The 21,443-nt window shown below is 40.1% G+C and overlaps 1 protein-coding gene across 8 annotated transcripts in view; it reads right to left on the reverse strand.

Moving 5' to 3' along the window:
- TAOK3 (TAO kinase 3) overlaps positions 1-21,443 on the reverse strand; it is a 240,464-nt gene that overhangs the window by 91,777 nt on the left and 127,244 nt on the right. For all 8 annotated transcript variants that reach the window (XM_027863638.1, XM_027863620.1, XM_027863643.1 and 5 more), the window contains 8 exons: positions 19,861-19,932; positions 19,302-19,403; positions 15,470-15,515; positions 12,965-13,061; positions 11,184-11,297; positions 9,536-9,627; positions 1,953-2,046; positions 357-438 (listed from right to left, as the gene is read on the reverse strand). In XM_027863638.1, the coding sequence (XP_027719439.1) occupies positions 357-438; positions 1,953-2,046; positions 9,536-9,627; positions 11,184-11,297; positions 12,965-13,061; positions 15,470-15,515; positions 19,302-19,403; positions 19,861-19,932 (699 nt within the window). The remainder of the gene's footprint in view (positions 1-356; positions 439-1,952; positions 2,047-9,535; positions 9,628-11,183; positions 11,298-12,964; positions 13,062-15,469; positions 15,516-19,301; positions 19,404-19,860; positions 19,933-21,443) is intronic.

Consider the following 21,443-nt stretch of genomic DNA (forward strand, 5'->3'; position numbering starts at 1 on the left):
AGTACTTGATTAATATTTTGTGCTCCTGAAAAGTCTTTGGTCAGGGATAAAGTAGCTCAAAGTCAGAGCAATTAATGGTTGTGGGAAACATATTAATATGTTAATAAGTACCAGGAATTTTTCTTATTAATGACTTTTATCCCTCATCCCCACTCCCCACCCCCATAGCAAAAATCACTGTATTGCCAAAACAAAGCCTATACAGCTTAAGACTGCAGTTTATGTGCCTGCAACTTCTCCTACCTAAATGAGGAGATAGTCACTCTGTCAGGGTGAGTGGCCATGGGAATGATTTGTGATTAAGCTCTACTATGGGATGACTTCAACCCCTCCTCAGATGAAAGCATGAAAATTACCCGCAACAGGTCCACTGATGTTGGCCTTTCCTGAGGTATTTTCTGTAAGCAGTAATCAACAAATCCCCTAAATGACTCTGTCCTGTGGACACAAATAAAAGAAAATCAACCAATCAAGCAATCAATTCAAAAAAGAAAATCAGGAGCTATAAAGCATGTTGGATTAACTTAAAGATTGCAGGGCCAGAGGACCTATGTATCAACTAGCTGAGACTCCCTGATTTCACAGTTGAGGAAACCAAGGCTCAGAGAGGGAAGTGACCTGCCAAGTTACACAGGGAGTCAGTGACAAAGCCAGGATTCAAATCCAAATCCTTTGACTCTAAATCCCGTGCTCTTTTCACTATACCACACACTCCTCTGCATCCAAATGAAATTTCAGGTTTTAAAGAAAGGATTTTTTGGGGGGAAAGGGTTTGTTTTAGGGACATCAGGAATAAATTCAGTACCTGTTCATGGGTTAAACTGTTTTGGGCTTTTGGATGCTGATGGTGAGACCTCCTCCGGAGACCTGTGATCTCATCGACGGAGGTACTTTTCCCAAGAATGCAAAGGTAAGTCAGGTGGGACATGGGACGTGCTGTCTACGCAGCCTGAGAAATGATCAGAACCGCTTACATTTTTAGCAGGGAGGGTGATTCAGAGGACACATACACAGCCCTTTTCTATCCTGTCTCACTCCTTTTAAGTAAAGCTACTATAACATGCAATGGATTTTGAGCTACCCTCCAAGCCATGAATAATGACAATAACAACAGCTGTGTATTTACATACTGTTTTCAGGTTGGCAAACTGTTTTACGTTTGCTATCATTTTATCATAAAGAAAGAGCCAGGTTCAAGGGCTGCCTCTGACATGTACTGATGATATGGCCCTTGGGCAAGTCATTTACTCTCTTAGTGAAATAGGCAACTCTCTAGGACTCTTAAGCTGGAGAGAAGGTGCCAACATGCATCGACAGAGGGAATTTCCAGGTCCTGTTCCCAGTCCCCTCCCTGTCCCAGATCCGCCATATGACACAACAGCAGAACAAATGATAAGAATTCTATGTGTTTCTTCAGGGTGAGATGACCATACAAGCGCTCGATATCTTTCTGTATGCTCTCACCCCTTTGAAGTCTCTGTACGGTAAAGATACAATCAAGGGATACGCACATTTGCACAGAAAAGATATGGGAGATGCCTACAACTACAGAAACCTGAAGTAAGCACGAATTATAATGGAAGGGACTGAGGTTATTAACATAAGAAACGAAGCCCTATTGGGAGAGTGGAGAAACACAAGATTGTGGAAGGAGGTTTTAGGGCCACTTTTGCTGGAGAGAATCAACTAACTATCTGCACACCAACCGGGAACCCAGGACAGTCAGAGCCAGAGCAATAGCAGGTAAGAGCAGGGCCCTTAGGACTCAGGAGTCTGTTGAGGTCACTTACACCCACAAAGCAGCCAACTGTTTGACTTCTCGAAAACTGGCATCTGGTGGAACTAACATCAAATATTTACTCACAAGGTATGGAAAGGGACCCCTGGACGAAGAGAGTCTCAGAGAAATCCAGTGAAGAAAACAAAACAGGACAAAATACTAGAGGTCTTACCATTCATTTGACTGTAACACCGGGGAGTCATTCTGGGCTATGTGATATAAGGCACTCATAGCATTCATGTTGAAAAGGGGGGGCTTCCGTTCCGCTGGAAGGAGACAAGAGAAGGGTGCTAATACCATTCTTGAAGGAGACCAGTGAGAGAAAGAGATGAGGAAGTAGGAACAGAGCATTGCTGCTAAATCAATAACTCATTACTGTCGTCATGGCACTTAATCCACTTATTTTAATCTCCTGGGTCAGCCCAGGACAGCCATTCAGGAGAAGCTGCTGGTCACCTTAATGGAGGAAGATATGGACCCTGAAAGGGATCCTTTCAAGGGATTAATTTCAGTCCAGGAGAAAAGTTTTATTATTACTTTTGAATTGTCCAGGGATCGGAGATCTGCAAGTGAAAGGGGCCTTAGAGCTCACTGAGGAAGGGGCTCTTCACCTTTTGTGTCCTGAACCCATCTGGCTGGCTGGTGAAGTCTATGGACTCCTCAGAGCAATGTTTTTATACGCATAAAATAAAATACGTTGTGGTAGTTGAATTGTTTCAGTTGTATCTGACTCTTGGTGACCCCTTTTGGGGTTTTCTTGGCAAAAATACTGGAGTGGTTTACCATTTCCTTCCCTGGCTTATTTTACAGATGAGAAAACTGAAGCAAACAGGGTTAAATGATTTGCCCAGGGTCACATAGCTAGTAAGTGTCTGAGGCCAGATTTGAACTCAGGAAGATGAGTCTTCCTGACTCCAGGCCCAGTGCTCTATCCACTACACCATCATCTGCCTAAATGAAATAGATAAGATCACAAAAGAAACCCACATACTGAAATACAGTTATCAAAATAACACAAAAAAATCTCAGACTCTAAGAACTTGGGTGATTCTAACCTCATCATTTTATAGATAAGAGGGGATGGGACTTGTCCAAGGTCACATAGCTAGTAAATGGCAGATCCAGGATTTGAACCCAGGTCCTTTGACTCCGAGCTCAGAGCTCCTTCCACAACATCTCCAACACCATGGTCCTATTGTGGCAGGGCCAGCAATTCTAAATTCAGACCCCGGGCCTCCTGTCTCCTTCCTTTGCAGAAGAGGACCCCCATGTCTAGACTCTTCTCCCTCATTACCTCCTTCTTGTGGAAACTCAAGCTTCATTCAAGGTGTAGCTTGGGTGCTGTTTTCCTGTAGAAAGACTTTCCTGATCTCTCTAGTAACTGGCCTTTTCTCCTTCTTGAGGTTCCTTTATATATGTCATTTACTTCCGTACATGAATAGAATGTAGGCTCCTGAAAGGCATTTTTGTTTTAGCATACAAAATTTACAGCACTGTGCCTAACACACAGTAGGTGCTTAATAAACGCTCACTGAATGGAATTTTAGAGAGCAATCCAAGGACGATGCATTGCTTATACAGAAATTCTTCCAGGATGCCTGAGCACTGAATCAAGTTGGAGTACTCTTGGGCTCACGACACCTATTCCAGCTCAAATACTTTTATCCATTTAGCTAAATCCTGCTAATTCTTTAAATTTAGGAGGCAGCTAGGTGGCACAGAGGATAAAGCCTGAGACCTGGAGTCAGGAAGAACTGAATTCAAGTCCTGCACCGCAGACACTTACTAGTTGTGTGACCCTGGGCAAGTCACTAAAGCCCCCTCAACCTCAGTTTCCTCATTTGTCAAATGGGAAAGCATGTACTTCCTAGGGCTGTTGTGAAGATTCAATGAGTTAACACATGTAAAGAGCTTGGAAAACCTAAAAGCTCTAGATACATGTGATCACCACCATCATCATCATCATCACCATCATCATCAACACCACCTATCTCATACTTTCTTGGAATACAGGTGATACACTAAGGACACAGAATGAGACATACATGTCAGTTGTGACCAAAATATTGATGTGTTTTGCTTATTTGTTAAGAGGGAGGGCTGTCTATTTGGGGAGAGTGAGTTAAGAGGATAGCAAGGGAGATGCAAAAAAAAAAAAAAAAATATATATATATATATATATATATACACACACACACACATATATACACACACACAGATACACAATACATGTGTATATACATGTATGTATATACATGTCCATATATACACATATACATACATACATACACTCACAGACCATGAAAAAAATTAAAATATATAGGAGACAAAAAAGTTCAAAAGGGACAATAGCAGATCGAGAGGGTCAGAGGGAGGAAAGGGTTAAGTCAACATATTAGAGATCTTCTTAAGCTTCCTGAGAGTACAATATCACAATTAATGCAATCTTCATTTGTTTGTCTTTATACCTTAATACCCTATACAGTGAAGAAAATCACATGCACAGGAGGTCAGCAAAGAATTCTTTAATTAATAAATGAATGTGAGAATGAAAAGAGGGCTCTTGGCCTGCACGCTTCATTTCATGCATTTAGAGTCTACTCGCTATAATAGATGGATTCCCATCCTGCCCCACCTTGATCCATTTGATGCTGGTTTCTGTATACAGAACCACTTTCTCATCATCAATCTTGGTTCAGAGGTTATCAAATCAAGCTCTGCTTTCTGGGTAAACGTATAACACAGTTGAGAAAGACAACTGTCAGAATGCTTATAATAAAAGTTTAGGCACCAAATCACTTTGGTTTTATTTTATTCAACCATCAATTATTTAGTACCTACTATACAGCACCAAATTTGGAGTCAAAAGACTGGGTTTTGAATTCCCGTGGTGCCCCTTTGGTCAAGTGCCATTGATTGTCAGTGGCCTCATCTATAAACAGAGATTAGACAGTCTCTAAAATCTCTTCCAAATCTAAAATCTTAAGAAGACTGTGCTGGAAGACAAGAGAGACACCAAGTTAATTATGACATGGTCCTCACCCTCAAAGAGCTTATGATCGACTAGTGGAATATGCAACTCAATTATAAGGAACAGTAATCTCGGTTCTTTTCTTTATGCCAGATACCTAAATGCCAAAATTTCGGTATGCCAAAATGGTGTATATGTATATATGCACATACAAACACACACACACACACACACACACACACACACACGGGTGTAGGTATATATATGTGTATATATATATCTAAAAATACATATATATCCTTTTAAAAAACTGTCTTTATTCTGAACTTAATAAACATCAAATAAAATGGGCATTTCCACATGCATAGAACAGAATGAGACTGTACATAAAAATTCATAACTATTACATAGTATTTGTTTTTCTTTTTAAGTACATAAGTTTGACCTGTAGGTTTCTAAGCTGTCCTGTTTGTCTGGGCTTCTTTCTGTTCTGTTCTCTGAACTTTAAAAAAAGATTCCAACAGGACTTTCTTCAAGGAAAATATATTTCAAATGTTGCTGTTATATTCTTAGGTTAAAAATGAATTACTTTTCCATTCCACTCATTTATATTATCTTAGAATTATATTAAAGATTTGGGATTTCACAAGCATAGTTCTTTCAACACCTCTTAGACCAACATGATTTAGAATAACAATAAGCAATCTGCTCAACGCTTCCCTTCAAATATGCAGGATGAGGCATACATTTTTCAAATGCCAATGAGGTTATTTATCTTGCTTGACTATGTATAATTGTTACAAGGGTTTTCTTTTTCATTTCAATGTGGGGTTAGAGGTAAGAATGAGATGAGGTGAGGGAAAATAGTTTTTAGTTGAAAAAATTAATTTAAAAAATGAGAGAGGAGAAGTTGAACCTAGTGATACTTATACTCCTATCCCAGGCCAATCATTCTAAATTTTGAAATGGTTTTAAGTAATTGTGCAAACACAGACAGGTTTTTTGACATGGTACAATGAACAAACGTGAACTGTCACAAAGAATATAGCTGCCCAAGAAAAACAAATGGAAAACATTTAAACAAAACCAAACCTGAAAGTGGACAGAGGATGCCACTGGGTAGACTAGGGAGTGAAGACAGAAGATTAAAAGGAAGAAAATTTTTGACTAAAGAAAGGTCAATTAAAAGAAATTAATAGCGTTTTTGTACCCTTTCACAAGGATTGGAGGATAATTTTTAAAAGTTGGATTGTATCTAAATTTTCTTTAATTGGTAATATAATTAAATAATTATAATTATAATAAAATAAATATAATTAAATAATTAAATTGTTTTGAAGTCTATGTGTGTAAAGAATATATATATATATATTTTTTGGTGAGGCAATTGAGGTTAAGTGACTTGCCCAGAGTCACACAGCTAGTAAGTGTCAAGTCTCTGAGGCTGGATTTGAACTCAGGTCCTCCTGACTCCAGGGCCAGTGTTCTATCCACTGCGCCACCTAGATGCCCCATAAAAAATAATTTTTAAAAATCGCTTTAGCTATCCCCAAACTAAAATATACCTTTGGATCTGTGATATCATTGATCTGGATATTATTGCCGCCAACGATGCAGATTTTGACCTATCCATGCTCTATCATAAGTTTGCCACACAGGGTTCACCCAATGTGATGGAGACCTGCCTCACTTTCCTTTGAGGTCCAAAAGATCCCAGTGGCTCACGTGGTTTGTCCTTTGCCTTAGCCACATGAGCACTCAGGAAATCCCCCAAGAGCTAGTGAAATTTTCTATTAGTCCCCTGAAAAAAGTAGCAGCTTTCCCTATTACCGTAGAGATGGTCATTTCTGTTTTCTGGAATTAGGGGAAGGAAGTGAGAAAGGAATACAGTGTTTTTAATTTGAGTAACTCTAGGTGTTTACAGAACACCAACCTTGAGGAGATTTCTTTGCCACGAGCCTCTTACCCTCCAAAGAGGGGCAAATTGAGAAGGCAAAAGTTAAAAGTGGCATTTTTACAGATTACAAAGTTACATAGTGGCATTTCATATGTTCCCTTCTTTCCTTCCTTCCCTCCTCCATATGTGTGTGTCTATATTAACACCGATAAAAGATAAAAAATACACAGAAGAAAACAAAAAAGTTTAGAAGTGAGAAAAAGAAAACCTCACAGGGTCAGATAATGGAAAGTATTAGGTCAAAGTATTAGAAAAAATACTATTTATAACAATAATTTAAATAACATTTGATATTTATACAATATGATAACATTAGAAACAAATTCTTCCTTCCCTCCCTTCCTATGACATATGACATCTTGGCTATTATCATGGTATATACTTTTGTTTTCTTCCTTTTAAAAACAGATTTTCATTTCTATCTTTGGTTTTATCATTGTCTACATTTTGTCCTGTATCTCCTCTTTCTCTCTCTCACTCTCCTTCTGCTATCCCTTATAAGAAAGAAGAGAAAAAAAAAATCATTAAACCAATTAAGATGTATTTTAAAACTTGACATTTTTGCAATGTTCCACAGTCACGGACCTCCACTTTGGCAAAGTTGGAAGGAGGTGTCTTCTTGTATTTCTTCTTGGGATCCAAGCTTGGTCTTTACAATTTTGCAATATTCAGATCAGGTGGATTTGTTGTTGTTCTTGTATTTCATTGTTTTGGTCATTGTGCATATTGTTTTCTTGGTTCTGCTTAATTAATTGTGTACTCTTTCATCGAAGTCTCTCCATGCTTCTCTGCGTTCATTGTGTCCATCAATTCTAACGGAACAGCAATAGTCTAGCTATTCCTGAACCACAATTGATTTCACCATGGCCCAACTGATGGGCTTCTACCTTGTTTCCACTTATTTGCTAAAACAAAAAGCGCTGCTAAGACTATTCTAGTGTATATGGGGACTTTCTTCTTAACGACGACCTCCTAGGAGCACGTGCCTAGCAATAGGATCTCTGAGTCAAAGCCTATAGATATTTTAGTCATGTTATACACAGAATTCCAACCACCTTTTCTGAATTGGAGTGATTCAAAGCTCCCCCAATAATGCATTGGTATGTCTGTTGTTCTACATTTCTATTGTTTTAACTATTTGTTTGTTCTAGCAAACTACTAAGTAGGTGTCTGTCACAGAGACAAATAGTTCTTTTTTTTCTTTAAAAAAAAATCTAATTTCCTACTGATGTCATTTGGTTTTACGTCACCTTCACTTCCCAAAATGGCTGTCCTTTCCCTTTTCCTTCTAACAAAGAATAAAGGAGAGGAAAACAATTTCTACAAAACCAACCAATGCATCAACCAACCAATTAGACAGTTTTTAAAAAAAATGCTGACAGTCTCTTATCTCAGCAAAGATGGTATTTTAAAAAGAAAATAAAGGGCGCTATAAAAATGTAATAGTTACAAGTAAACATGAGGCAAAATTAGGTCTCTTTGAGCCAATGCTTGTTACTAGCTGGGGTCAAGAGCACTCCTTCTGTGCTGACTTCCTAAATGCAAAGTTGGGCAGGAGGGGAGAATTTGGGGAAATGGTAATTAAGGTAGCTGCTGACGCATTGGGCATATATGGTATATGGTATAGATGCCGATGGTGCTTTACACAGTGTTACTTGTGTCCTTAAAATGTCCTGCTATGCAGGATCCTGGATTATTATTATTTCTAATAAAATACATAGCATTTATAAAGTGCTTGAAAGTTTGCAAAACACTTTATATAAATCATTTGATCTTCACAGCAACAATGTGTGCTATAATTATCCCCATCTTGCAGATGAAGAAACTGAAGCAGAGACAGGTTTAGTGATTTGTCCAGGGCCACATAGATGAGCCAGGACTTGAATTCAGGTCTTTTTGAGTCCCAAATCCAGGGCTCTACCCAATGCACCACCCAGCTGCCTACTGATAAAATGTGAGAATAAATACAAGTGAGGCATGACTAAAGGCCAGGATTGCATCAGGGTTCTAGCTTCAGGCATAGCATGTAGGAGCTTGGGAAAGTGACCTTAAGCTCTAGGTCTCAGTACTCACATCTACAGGGCAGCTAGGAGGCGCCATAATGCAGAGAGCACTGGGCCTGAAGTCAGGAAGACCTGGGTTCAAATCCAGTGTCAGACACTTACTAGCTGTGTGACCCTGGGCAAATCACATCACCCTATTTGCCTCAGTTTCCTCATCTGTAAAAATGAGCTGGAGAAGGAAATGGCAAATCACTCCAGTATCTCTGCCAAGAAATCCCCAAATGGGGGCATGAAGCATCAGACATGAGTGAACAACGGTTGAAGCTCACATTTATAAAATGATGGGAGTTTGGTAAGGTCAGTGGTTCTCTAAATATCATCTGGGGACTAGGCATCAACACTGTTTTCTAATAATACTAAGATATTTTAATTTCTAATACTGTAAGTGAAATAAGTAGAACCCACAAAAACAAAAGCTCTTCGGAAGCGTCTTAATAATTTTAAAGAGGTTAAAGGTATCTTAAGCTCCAAGAGTTTGAAAACTGCCAGTCTAGATTAAGGCTTCTTAAACTTTTTCCACCTGCAACTCCTTTAGCGCTTCTTAAACTGTGGGTCATGACCCCATTTGGGTTTAAGAAGTGTCAGCTAGATGACCATTAAGGTCCCTCCCAACTCCATATGCTAGGAACTTGATCTAAATCAGTCACAGGAATAAAAGAAGGAAGCAATCTTCTGATACATGAAGCCCAAGAGAAAAAGGCAAAGTAAATGTACCCCCATGGCATATGGCCTCTGTGCCAAGAAATGGGACAGTTGCTACTTACCTAACTCAATGCACGTGATCCCGAGAGACCAGACGTCCACTTTCCCATCGTACTGTCCTTCATCCATAGCGAGGATGACCTCTGGAGCCATCCTGTGGATCAGAAATACACACAATTCAGGGTTCAGAAGAGAAGCAATATGGAGAACCAGAGAGCAAAGATTATGCCTCCCCGAGGAGTATTCACAAAATTACCTTCAATTATTATCAAACTTAATGAAAAATTTTCCCCCTGAACCATACTGAATGTTATTATTATTCAAATATGTGGACAAATCCTGAATTTTGGAATGATACTATACTTTCACTAGGGAAAAGGGATAGGGATGGGACCTGTGGTTTCAGTGGTATGGAGAACTCCCAGAGGAGGAAACGCAGCTGCTCTACAACAGGTCACAGAGGTGTCTAGAGCACTCTGAGGTTAAGTGACTTGCCCAGGGTCACCCAGCAGAGGTAGGATTTGAACCTAACTCTTTACCTACTAGGCCATGATGCCTTTCTTATACAAATGTTAGCATAGGGATAGGGATGGGACCTTTGATTACACTGATAAAAGCAGAAGCTTGGGGGTAAATGTTTAACAACTGGCTCTCCAACTGCATCCTTTTACTTTTACTTTACATAATTAACATTTTCCCCATCATTTGCTTAGGTCTAAACAATCAACAAAACAATAAATCAAACCCTGGTTTGTAGCATTTGCTGACTTCTGAAGTCACTGAGAAAATTTCACAGTTGTCTCCGGTGAGACAGTTTGAGCTGGTCCCAACATACTCCCAGATATAGGGAACTTCCAGATGAGGAAACTCCATTCACCAATGCACCTGCTCTACAGTTGCCTAGGCATACGAAGAAATTAAGTGACTCGCCCAGGGTTATACAGCCAGTATGTGTCTTGAACCCAGGCCTTGCTGACTTCAAGGATGTATCTCTCTCCCCTACACATAAACAACAATTTATAAAATGGCTGATGATGCTACACCAAGGAGTACTATCAACTCTTTTAAGAGTATCATGAACAAGGAACCATTAGTAACAGATGTTTGTGTATTTCCGTTCTCCTTGGATGGCTGGAATTTTGCCCTCTAGGAGCTCAGGTGATTAATTCATTTTGTCCGGAGTCTGGTGCAGTATGATGCACCAGTGGAAATTCACTGATGTTAAGATAAGCAGAAAATTCAAATGATGACTCAGTTCCTCATCAGACAAGTGATTTTTCCACTCAATCATCTTTCAAGATGAATACAAGTTCTAGTCTATAAGTGATGGGAGACAGAGGAATAGCCTAGGAGACCTATGAAAGTTGGGATTAGGAGGAAGAAAAATCCTGTCAGAGAACTCAAGTGGAATAGGATCTCGGAGTTCCTTCACTGAGCAAGTACTTTTTGGTGGAGTAGAGAACGTCTTGTAGCCACCTACAGCCTTTGACTCAAAAGGAAACCCAAAAACCTAGGCGTGGTCCCTAGCTGGACCTCTAGTTTAAACAATTTAGAACCACGTGGGCTGTCCTCCCTACTCTGGTGCTGATGCCCTGGTTCTTCTCCTGTCCTTTAAGCAAAATTCCCAACAGTCCCAGCTTTTAAAAATGGAGCCTTTTCCATTCACTGATGGGATTCCTGGGCTGTCCTGGGCTCGCCAGCACTACTCACCAGTAAGGGGTCCCCACAAAGGAGTTGGCGGGAGAAGCTATTGAGGCAGATCCAAAATCAGCCAGCTTCACCTGACCTGGCTCTGTTAGGAGAATGTTTCCAGCTTTAATATCCCTGGAGGAAAAGACACGAGGATAGACAGAGGAGAAAAAAAATACCACCTTATACATTTTGATTAAGGAAAGGTTGCAGCACGCAATTAATGAGACAACAAAGTTGATTAAACCTTTCTCAGATTACCAGAAGGGGATTTAGTAATTACTGCTTGCTGTCAGGGGGTCCAGATTCCTGGGGGTGCTTAGGGGGTCATAGTGATTACTTAAAGGGACAGCTTCTGTTAAGGGGAGGGGATTCTGGGAGGCATAGTACCAGACATGGATAGAAGAGAGACTTGTGGAAAGCATGGTTTATTTGCTATTCTAGGATACTTTGCTGTCTTTTTAATATAGAAGTTGACCTGGCTGACCACCTTGGGTGGGGAAAACTTGTGTCATTTGTAGCAATCTTTTTTTTTTTTCCTTTTTCTTTTCCAATGTCACTGACCTTTTCGAGTAGGAACCATTTATGCCTTCCTATTTACTACCTACCAATAAACCTCACCTGGAAACATTTCATTTCTCTCTTGTCCAAGCTCCTTTGTCTCCCTCTTTAACGGTAATTGTGGCTCTAAGGCAGTTATATAGAAGGTGCTATTAAAAATAATACCATATAGTAAAGAGAAAACCCTGAAAGAGCAAAATGAACCTGCATCAAGGTTAAGAAATTGTCTCCTATTGTATCCCACAAAGTCGTTGAACTCAAGGTTGTTCAAGCGTATGGTAGGGAGGTGGGGTGGAGAAGAGGGGGGAGAAAGGAAAGAGACGTTAAAAAAATGGTTCATTCTCTCTTACGTGGGTCAACGTGGGGTAAGAACAGGCCCAAAATCTCAGAATTGAGAGCTGGAAGGCCCCTTAGAGTGCTTCCAATCCAACTCCCTCATTTGATGAGCAGAGTGATAGATACTTTATTCTCTACAAGGCATTTAAAAGAGGTGTCATGGATACCAGGGACAGGGTTTTCATAGAAATAATAGAATCTCTGGGTTGAAAGGGACCTCAGAGGCGTCTGGGTCAAATTGCATCAGATAAGAGACACAGAATGAGAAGGCGGGGACTGGAGGTCATGTGGTGCAATGGTGAGAAGGCCTACGTGAAAAAGACCTTGGCCTTACGGTCTGGGGAACTGTAAGAGCTTAGCCAGGAACATCAAAGGTGTATTTGGAGCCCTACAATGGGGAATCCCAGAATACTGGCCCCTTGAGGGCAGGCCCAGGATTTATACTTTTTTTGGGGGCGGGGCTAGGCAATGGGGTTAAGTGACTTGCCCAGGGTCACACAGCTAGTAAGTGTTAAGTGTCTGAGGCTGGATTTGAACTCAGGTCCTCCTGACTCCAGGGCTGGTGCTCTATCCACTGCGCCGCCTCGCTGCCCCTATACTTTCCTTTGATCCTCAGTGCTCAGCTCAGTGTCTAGCCCACAATAAAGTACCTAATGAGTGCTTATTGACTGACTGACCAACTTCCCTCAAATCCATTGGTGAAGAAACCCTGACCTACAGAACAGTGGATAGGGCAAGGCTATGCGGCACGGCGGCCAGAGCCAAACTCTGGCTCCACTACGGCAAGCTTTCCACATGGCCTTTCTAAGTCTTCAGGCACTTGACCCTTGGCACACGTGTTTATGGAGGAAGTTTCTTTGCTGTGCTGGCAATGAAGAGTAAATAAAGCACCCCATCTGTCTTACCTATGAATCAACATATGAGAATGTAGGTAGGCCAGGCCGTGCAAGGCACCATGGGCGATGGCAGCAATTTCTACTTCCTGAAGTGGTTTCTTATGGACTAAAGAGGGAAAAAAAAGTCAACAGTGGGTTTTGTTAATTCCCAACACCATCTCAAATTTGCAATTAGACTGAATGATAGTATCTTCCAAATGATAATTTGGGAGTATGAACATCTTAGGGTTTTAGATCTAGAGCCTGAAGAGACTTGAGAAGCCATCTATCTCAATCCCCTCATTTTAGGGATGAGGGAGGGAGGACAGGAGGCATTAAGTAGACTTGTCCAAGGTCTAAAGGCTTTAAGTACCTGAGGCAGGACTTGAACCTAGGGCTTTTGGTTCCAAATCTAGGATACCACCCTGCTGTTATGATACAGTACAGCCCATTCTACCCCAGCATAGCCCAGTACAGTCAGAAGCGCGTCTCTAAAGGATATCACCTGGGATTGAACTTGTATTGTGTTGTGGGTCCAACTGAGTTCTGGAGAGATGACAGAGCCACACAGATGGCTGAATCTAACAGGCCAAAGTTATGTTGCACTAGTCTCTGCTAACATTTTGAGTGCCTGGAGGGTTTTTTGGTCACATTATCTTCCTTTGCTCTAAAACCATCTATAATTATTTGTTCTAACTACAGGTTTTCATTATTTGTACGCTCAGTCAGCCAGCAGTTTCTATTCAGCTATCAAGGAGGATATAAAACGGAGGGAAAAAAAGAGGCTGAACATTTTTTTACTTTTTTTTAAAAGTACAAATTAGATGAATCTCTCCAGGTGCTTGACAAATTTCCAAAAGTCTTTGGCACAACAAGATTTGTGGAAGAGAACAGAAGGAAAGGTGGGCAACATTGTAGAGTGCTTTGGAAATGGACTTTTTCATTCAAAACCCAATTTCTTCTTGCGTCTTTCAAGATTCAGGGCCCTCAAGAAGATGGAGATGATCTAATTTTATGCTGTTAAGGTCACATATCATACACAGTGGGTTTGAAAAAGCAGACTTGAGCCACAAAGAGCCAAAAGCAAAACCAGCCAAAAGAGGATATAGAACTCAGACTTTGAAGGGACCCCAAAGGTCAGCTTGTCCAACCTGCACCTGAATGGGAACCCCCCTGCAATCTTCCCTGACTGGTGGTCGCCCAGACGGCACTTGAGACCTCCAGGGAGGGAAAACCTGTTATATCTTGTGAGACATCCCATTCTATTTCAAGATAGCCCTAATTATTAGTAAATTTATCTCTTATATACAGATGAAATTTTTTTTGCAAACTCTTCTTATTGTTCCTAGTTCTTTCCCCTGGGCCACTGTTTCTGTTCTGGACAAAAACTCTGAGGGTCTTTCCCTCCCAGATTGATTCTTTTCTGAAGGCAAACTAGCTCATCTTTTGCCTCATTTCTTACCTAACCTTAACCACTGAATGGGTGTTGCCTCAGACAAAATGAGACCTGGGAAAGATCTTAGCTTAAAAAGGCCAAGATCTCCCACTTTATCGAGGGCCATCTCCAATCACCCTGATCTATGTCTTGCCACTGGACTCCAGTGATTCTGGAGGGGAGAGTGAGGCTGATGTCTTTGCACAGTGCTGCCTCATTTAAATCCAATTCACTTGCAAGGCAAGATATCACCCTGCTGATGTCACTGGTTCTCTTTGAGAATGAAGCAACAACAATAATCTGGGGCCAAACAGAACAAAGCTAATCTTTCTTCCACATGACAGTCTTTCAAATACTTGAAGACAGTCAGGTAGGATGCCATTTTGTAATATATCATTGAACCTTTAAAGTCTAATTATTTATTATCTTTCCTTTTTCGGCTCTTTGAATTAGATGGTTTCCAGGAAGAATTTCTGTCTCCATATCCTTAAGGAGGATTTTTTTTTGGGAGTAGTGGTGGTGGTGGTGGTAAAATTGGAGATGGCACATTTCTTTAAATTTTGTCATCACTTCTAAATTTTTATCTAATTTTAATTGATTCAGGGTCTTTAGGTTACTTGTTAAATTAGTTGTTTAAATGAGTCTCTCACTCTTGGAATTGACCCAAGACCATATTAAGTGTATCAGAGAATACTTGAAGACAACTGTTAGGTTCTGCCAACCCCCAAAGTCTTCTCTTCTCTAGGTTGAAGGTTCCAATTCTCTTAAATGATCCTTGCATGACATGGCTCTCACCACTCTGGCCATCCTTCTTTGGACAAGCCCCAGTCTGACCATGTCTTTTGCAGTGATAGAGCTTTAAACCACCCCTTAGGGAGAATGATACCAACAAGACAAAGGTACAGTGCTATAAAGTTCGCAAATCACTTTAAGTGTACAGCACCCATTTATAAGCTGAACATCCTCATCCTAAATCCTTGAGCCAAGGCCATCACCAATTTATTTCCCTTAGAAGGCTATTTCATACAAAATGCCAAAGGGCAAAAAATATTCTCACTAAAAGATTACCATGAAGCAAGAAATAGTATTTTTGCTCTTACCTTCTAATAAGTCAGAAGCTGATCCTAAACAGTATTCCATCACCAACTGTAATAGAATAAGGTAATTAGAAGAGGTCAGATTAACTGGAGGCCAGGTCCCCAGTTAGGTGTCACGTGTGTGTTTGTGTGTGTGTGTGTGTGTGTGTGTGTGTGTGAGTGTGTGCTGAGTGCATACATGCTAGTATGTGAGGTTGAAGACCAAATTGAGAACAAAGGTTCAGGATGGGTTGGGGGAGAGGAAGAATGGAGAAAGAAGTAGGAATTGATTATGTTTCTATTTAACATTAAGTTCTAAAGGCTAACTGTTTAAGTAGATAGAAATTTTTGTCCAATTTTAAAAAATAAACAAGAATCTTTGGTAAGGTAGCTAAGAATAATAGTGTTAAGAAATACTGATTTTTGAACAATACTCGATCACCAATCAATCATTTAGTCAACAAACATTTATTAGGCACTTAACTATGAGCCAGACATTGAGCTAAGTAATGGGGAACAAGGATAAGGATAGGGACACGGCCTAGGATTTTATTGGTATGGCGAGCTCTTGGGTGAGGAAACTCCCTCTCCCGATGCAGGTGGGCACTTTCTCTGCCACTTAAGGGTCTTAAAGAACAGTTAGATCACGGAGGGGTTAATTGACCTGCCAAAGGCCACACAGGGGTCAGAGGCAGGGCTGGAAGCCAGATCTTCTGATCCATGAAGCTATACCACCTACTAAAGGATGCCAAGGTTAATGAACAATAAGATAGGACTTTGTGGTTCTAAGGCCTGGTCTTTATCTACTGTGCAATGATGTGCCCCTTTAGGGTACAAAGGAAAAACAAAGACAGTCCTCACCTTCAAGGAGCTGGCCCATTAGTATATTAGCTCTATCTCTTGTTACTTAGATGGAGCTGTAATAATAGAAGGGACCTTAATCATAGCAGCAGTAGCTGCAGAAAGCAGATGGTCTGAAATGACCATCTATTGTCAAATATCGCTATACTTGAACTGAGGTGGGCACAGGAAACAAGATTTTGCAAATAGTGGAATGGTTAATAAGCTATAAGCCAAGAAAAGGCATACTGGCAACCAGGGAGGTAAATCAGATATATTAGTGAGCAGTAAATGACCAATATCCACATTTTCCTAAGGTCCAAACAACAAAAATTCTCTAACCATAGTATAACCTGCTATAATCATATCAGTAAGAGTTTGCATTTAGATAGTGCTTAATGGTTTACAAAGCATTTTCACCTACACTATCTTACTTAATCTGGCTAGGTGACATTCATAATAGCTGACGTTTATGTAGCTACTTAAGGTTGACAACATGCTTTTATGTATTATCTCATGGGACATCTCACAGTAATCACTTGGGGTGATTATTATTATTATTATTCCTATTTTATAGATAAGGAAACTGAGGTTCTGAGAAGGCCACGGTCAGGAGTAAGGATCAAACTCTCTGGATTTCAAGTCTGGAGCTCTTTTTGTTATGTATACCAAGCTGCCTCTACAATTACCATTGATTTCCAGCATGGATGAAAAATGACCTGAGTCCAAATCTGGCCTTAAACACTCACTAGTTGTGTGACCTTGAGCAAGTCACTTAACCCCAACTGCATCCATAAAAAAAAAAGAAAGGCATAGTTTTTATCCTCAGGGAATTTATATTCTCCAAGGGTAAACAGATTCTGAGTGGGGACCTGGGAAGCTTTTCTATGAGCATAGAGGAAAATTATTTCAGCTGCAGCAAATGAGTTTTGTTTTTCTAATCTGGTCACCCAAAGACATTAAACAAAAAATAAAAACAAAAAGAACAAATTTCTTTCTTGGTTTTTGGATGTTTGAGGTTATTGAGGTTGCTGGTAGTAATAATAATAACCACTCATATTCATATAAAATTTTAAAATTTACAAAGCATTTTTCTCAAAACCCTATAAGAAAGGAAATGATGGCATTTCATTTTATTTGTTTTATATATTTTATTTATATTTATTCCCATCTTCTAGATGAGGAAACTGAGGTTTCTATAAGGTTTATTCAGGATCACATAGTGTCAGAGCTGGGATTTCCATATCAGGGCTCTCTGCTATCTAATATCAATGTTTTTCCCACTACACCATGCTGCCTAACCTCTGTTTACAAAGAATTGGCCCTCCAACTCAGGCTCTTCTACATTATCTGAGGAGAGATCTTGGGAATGAGTGCCTGTCCACATTCCATTCTGACATTAAGTGTGAGATCCCAGAAGCAAAGAATGCTTAGGAAGACCTACTTGGAAAAAAGACGCTCAATTACATGCAAAGAGACTCAGGATGTGGGGTGTTGCAAAGGAAGTTTCATTATCATTAAAGAGTATTTTTTAAGCACCCAGGTGTTATGCTAAGTGCCCTATCTGTGAATCACAAAACCTCAGTGGGAAGGAGCTTGGCAGTGATAATTTAGTCCAAGCCCTACTTAGACAGGAATCCCTTCCCCAGCATCGTAACAAGTGGCCACCTAGCCTCATCTTGAAGAGCTCTACTTATGGGGAGCCCACTTTCCGCCTGGGGTTAGCCCGTTCCCCAGTGGGATGGTTCTCATGGATAGACAGAAAGGCTTTCTTGACATCAAGACCTCCCATAGTGCTCTTGGTTATGTCTTCTGGGTTGAGAAGAACAAATCTAATCATTATCTATATCCATGGTGTAAAACTCAAAAGACAAAAGGTTCCTGAAGGCTGCATATTAACTTAGAAAATCTCAAATTAACATGATTGTATTTGTATTTCTTTTGTTAAATATTTCCCAATTACATTTAAATCTGGCACTCAGAAATTTGGTAACTCCAGTCTGCTAACAATCATTGAAGACAATTATAGCATGTGACCAGCAGATCTTCTCTCTGATCTAAATAAACATCCCAATTCCTTTATCTGATCCCCGGCTGTCAAGGTCTCCAGCCCACCCCAACCCTCCACCTTTTCCCACTCTGGCCATATAATGATTTGTTAATGTCTTGAGTTCAAATATAGTCTGACTAGAGCTCAATAGAGTGGGACAATCACCTCTCTTATTCTGGACGCTAGACTTCTAAATAATAACCATTTGTCAAATACAGAAATGACGAGTAAAAGATTGAACAGTGGGATATATTTAATAAATTGTGATTATAAAAATTCTGAGACAGAAGCAAAAACCTATTTGCTTCAATTTCGGTCCTCTCCTCCACCTTTCTTTAAACTGTCCTGGTAGATCTACCATCTTGTCTCCCTTGTTGTGTGTTCTATTTAGAGAGGAAGCTTCCCCAGTCATTCCCCTGCTGCCAGCACTTCCCTTTGAGACTATCTCCCATTTACAGTGTATATACCTTGCACTTGCCTACTCGTTAGGACGTGAGCTCCCTGAGGGCAGGGACAATGGTTGTGGTTTTTGTGGGTGAGAGTGAAATAAATATCTCTTGACTATTGTTGATTGAAGAATGTTTAATCTCATACAATTCACCCCATACAATACATTTTCTGTGGCTAATAAACATGAACAACAGAAAATAACCAGAAGGTAATAATACTGTTGAGTCATTTCAGTCGTGTCTGATTTTTCATGGCCCCATTTGGGCTTTTCTAGGCAAAGATACTGGAGTAGTTTGCCATGTCCTTCTACAGCTCATTTTACAAATGAGGAAACTGAGGCAAACAGGCTGAGGCCCTGGGTCACGCAGCTCGTAAATATCTGAGACTGGATTTGAACTCAGGAAGATGAGTCTTCCTGACTTCAGGCCCAGCACTCTATCCACTATGGCGCCACCTCAATGCCCCTGTAGGGTAGTAACAGAGTAGGGCAAATAAATAGATTTACTTCAGACTTACCCAGGCAGTGTGCTCTTTCAAGTAGCAGCCCTTATATTCAATGGTGTTAGGGTGCTTCAACTGACGCAAAAATTTCACTTCCTTAAGAATATCCTGCCATTTCTGTGGTGAACCAGATAAGAAAGAATTTTAGTTTAAGCAGAAAAGTCTTTTAATTTCAAATATTCATTATCTACAGCATCATATTTAATATTTAAAATATCTATATAGCACATATGCTAAACAGTGACTTAGGACATTGCATAAACCATGAATATGTTATATGAACTTTTATTATTACTTTAATTCAAATACACAAATGCAATCTCTCATGCAACATATGATAATAGAGCCATTCCACTAACCCTGATACTATCTGCATTGCCTCTGACTTAATTAAATCCGCTTCAAAACAGACTGGAGTAAGCTAGACCAGTGGGCATACTTATCACAGCCTTGTGTGGAAAGAAAAAAGATGTGTAAAAGGAATGTCTGAAGAACTCATTCCCGCAGTCACAGGAAAGCCCCTGCAACTGGCTTGATTTAGACCCATTTAAACACAGAATTGTCTTAATCTTACCTCATTGGTTTGTTTCCCAGTGTAAGACATTTTCTTAATTGCCACCACTTCATTGGTGTGAGAATTTGTGGCCTACATGAAGGGTAGAAAAGGGGAGCGAGAATTAGCAGGAGAAGAGGCAGGCAAAATGAAATATTGGACTTCCGGTTTTTCTATGACCTCTTAAAACACCGGCTCAGAGAACTGAGAGATCCCACCTTTGAAAGTCCGTACATTTCAGCTCTTTGAACAAGCTAAGACACAGCTTCCACCTGACTTTATGAGACATCTTCACTCTCTTCCTTTTGCCTCCCATACAGTTTGTATCAAAGTAAAATGATACTACAATCGACAATTGCATCTGTACCAAGAACTCCAATCTTGCCTTTCCTAGTAGATTGATTTTTTACATGGAAAATTTGGATGTGGTGTCTAAGGTTCTCATAAAAATACTAGAGCTTACCCCTCCCCCCACCAACTGATACAGTTTTTAATTAAAGCAAACTATTTGTATAATCTTCCCCTCCAGTGTATTTAAGTGCTTTAAAAATAATTTCTCAAAGATTTCAGAAAGACAAACTTAAGATATCAAAAGACCATCTAAAGCTGACCATCTTTCTTCCTTCCTTCTTTTCTTTCCTTTCTCCTTCCCTTCTTTCTTTTCTTCTTCCTTTCTTTCTCTAGTTCCTCCCCACCCTTCTTTCTTTCCTTCTTCCCTCCCTTTCTCTTTCTTCTTTCCTCCCTCCTTTTCTTCCTTCTTTCCTTTCTCTTTCTTTCAACAAGGCTCTTCTTAAGTGCAATATCCTTGATGTATCAAGGAAGATGAAGCGCAAGCTATTCTGGCCCTAAGGTGTTATTTCCAAGGCCTAGTAAAGCCGTAGCCATGGTTCTGAGGTAACAGATCCAACACAATGACATATAAATTTAGATGGACCAATCTTGGAGAAGTTATTGGAACTTCTTTTCAAATATGATGGGCTTAGCAAGGTCATACTACTAATACATTTCAAGAAATTAAATCAGACCCTAAAGTCATTCGAAACATTTACTTTGATGTCAATTAAGTAAAGATTCTCTCTGCCTTCCTATGCCTGTCAAAGAGTAAGCAAAATGATTATACATGAGCATTTTCAGATGCACAAAGAAAATGGTGTATCTGTACAGAGCGTGGCCCACAAGTGAAACATTCAAATTATCTTTAAGTGAAGCCTCTGATTAAGTTTGAGAAACCCGGTCAACACAGGGTCAAAGACAGAGAGCTGGAAGGCTCTTAGGTGTCAGTCAGTCAATAAACACTTATTAAGTGCCTACTATGTTCTAGGCACTGTGCTTAGCACTGAGGATACAAAGAAAGGCAAAAGACACCGAGTTCACAGTTTAATGGGGGAGACAACATGTAAACAACTAAGTACAAACAAGCTACGTTCATGATAAATTGGGGATAGTTTCAGAGGAATGGCACCAAGATTAAGGAGGATTAGACAAAGGCTTCTTGCAAAAGATGGGATTTTAGCAGAGACTTGAAGAGGTCAGAGAATCCCAGACATGGGGGACAGGCAGTGGAAGTGCCCACAGTTAGCAGATGGAGTGTTTTGTTTGAGGAA

This window comes from Vombatus ursinus, unplaced genomic scaffold, assembly GCF_900497805.2.
Source record: "Vombatus ursinus unplaced genomic scaffold, bare-nosed wombat genome assembly UNPS02001287.1, whole genome shotgun sequence".
Lineage (NCBI taxonomy): Eukaryota > Metazoa > Chordata > Mammalia > Diprotodontia > Vombatidae > Vombatus > Vombatus ursinus.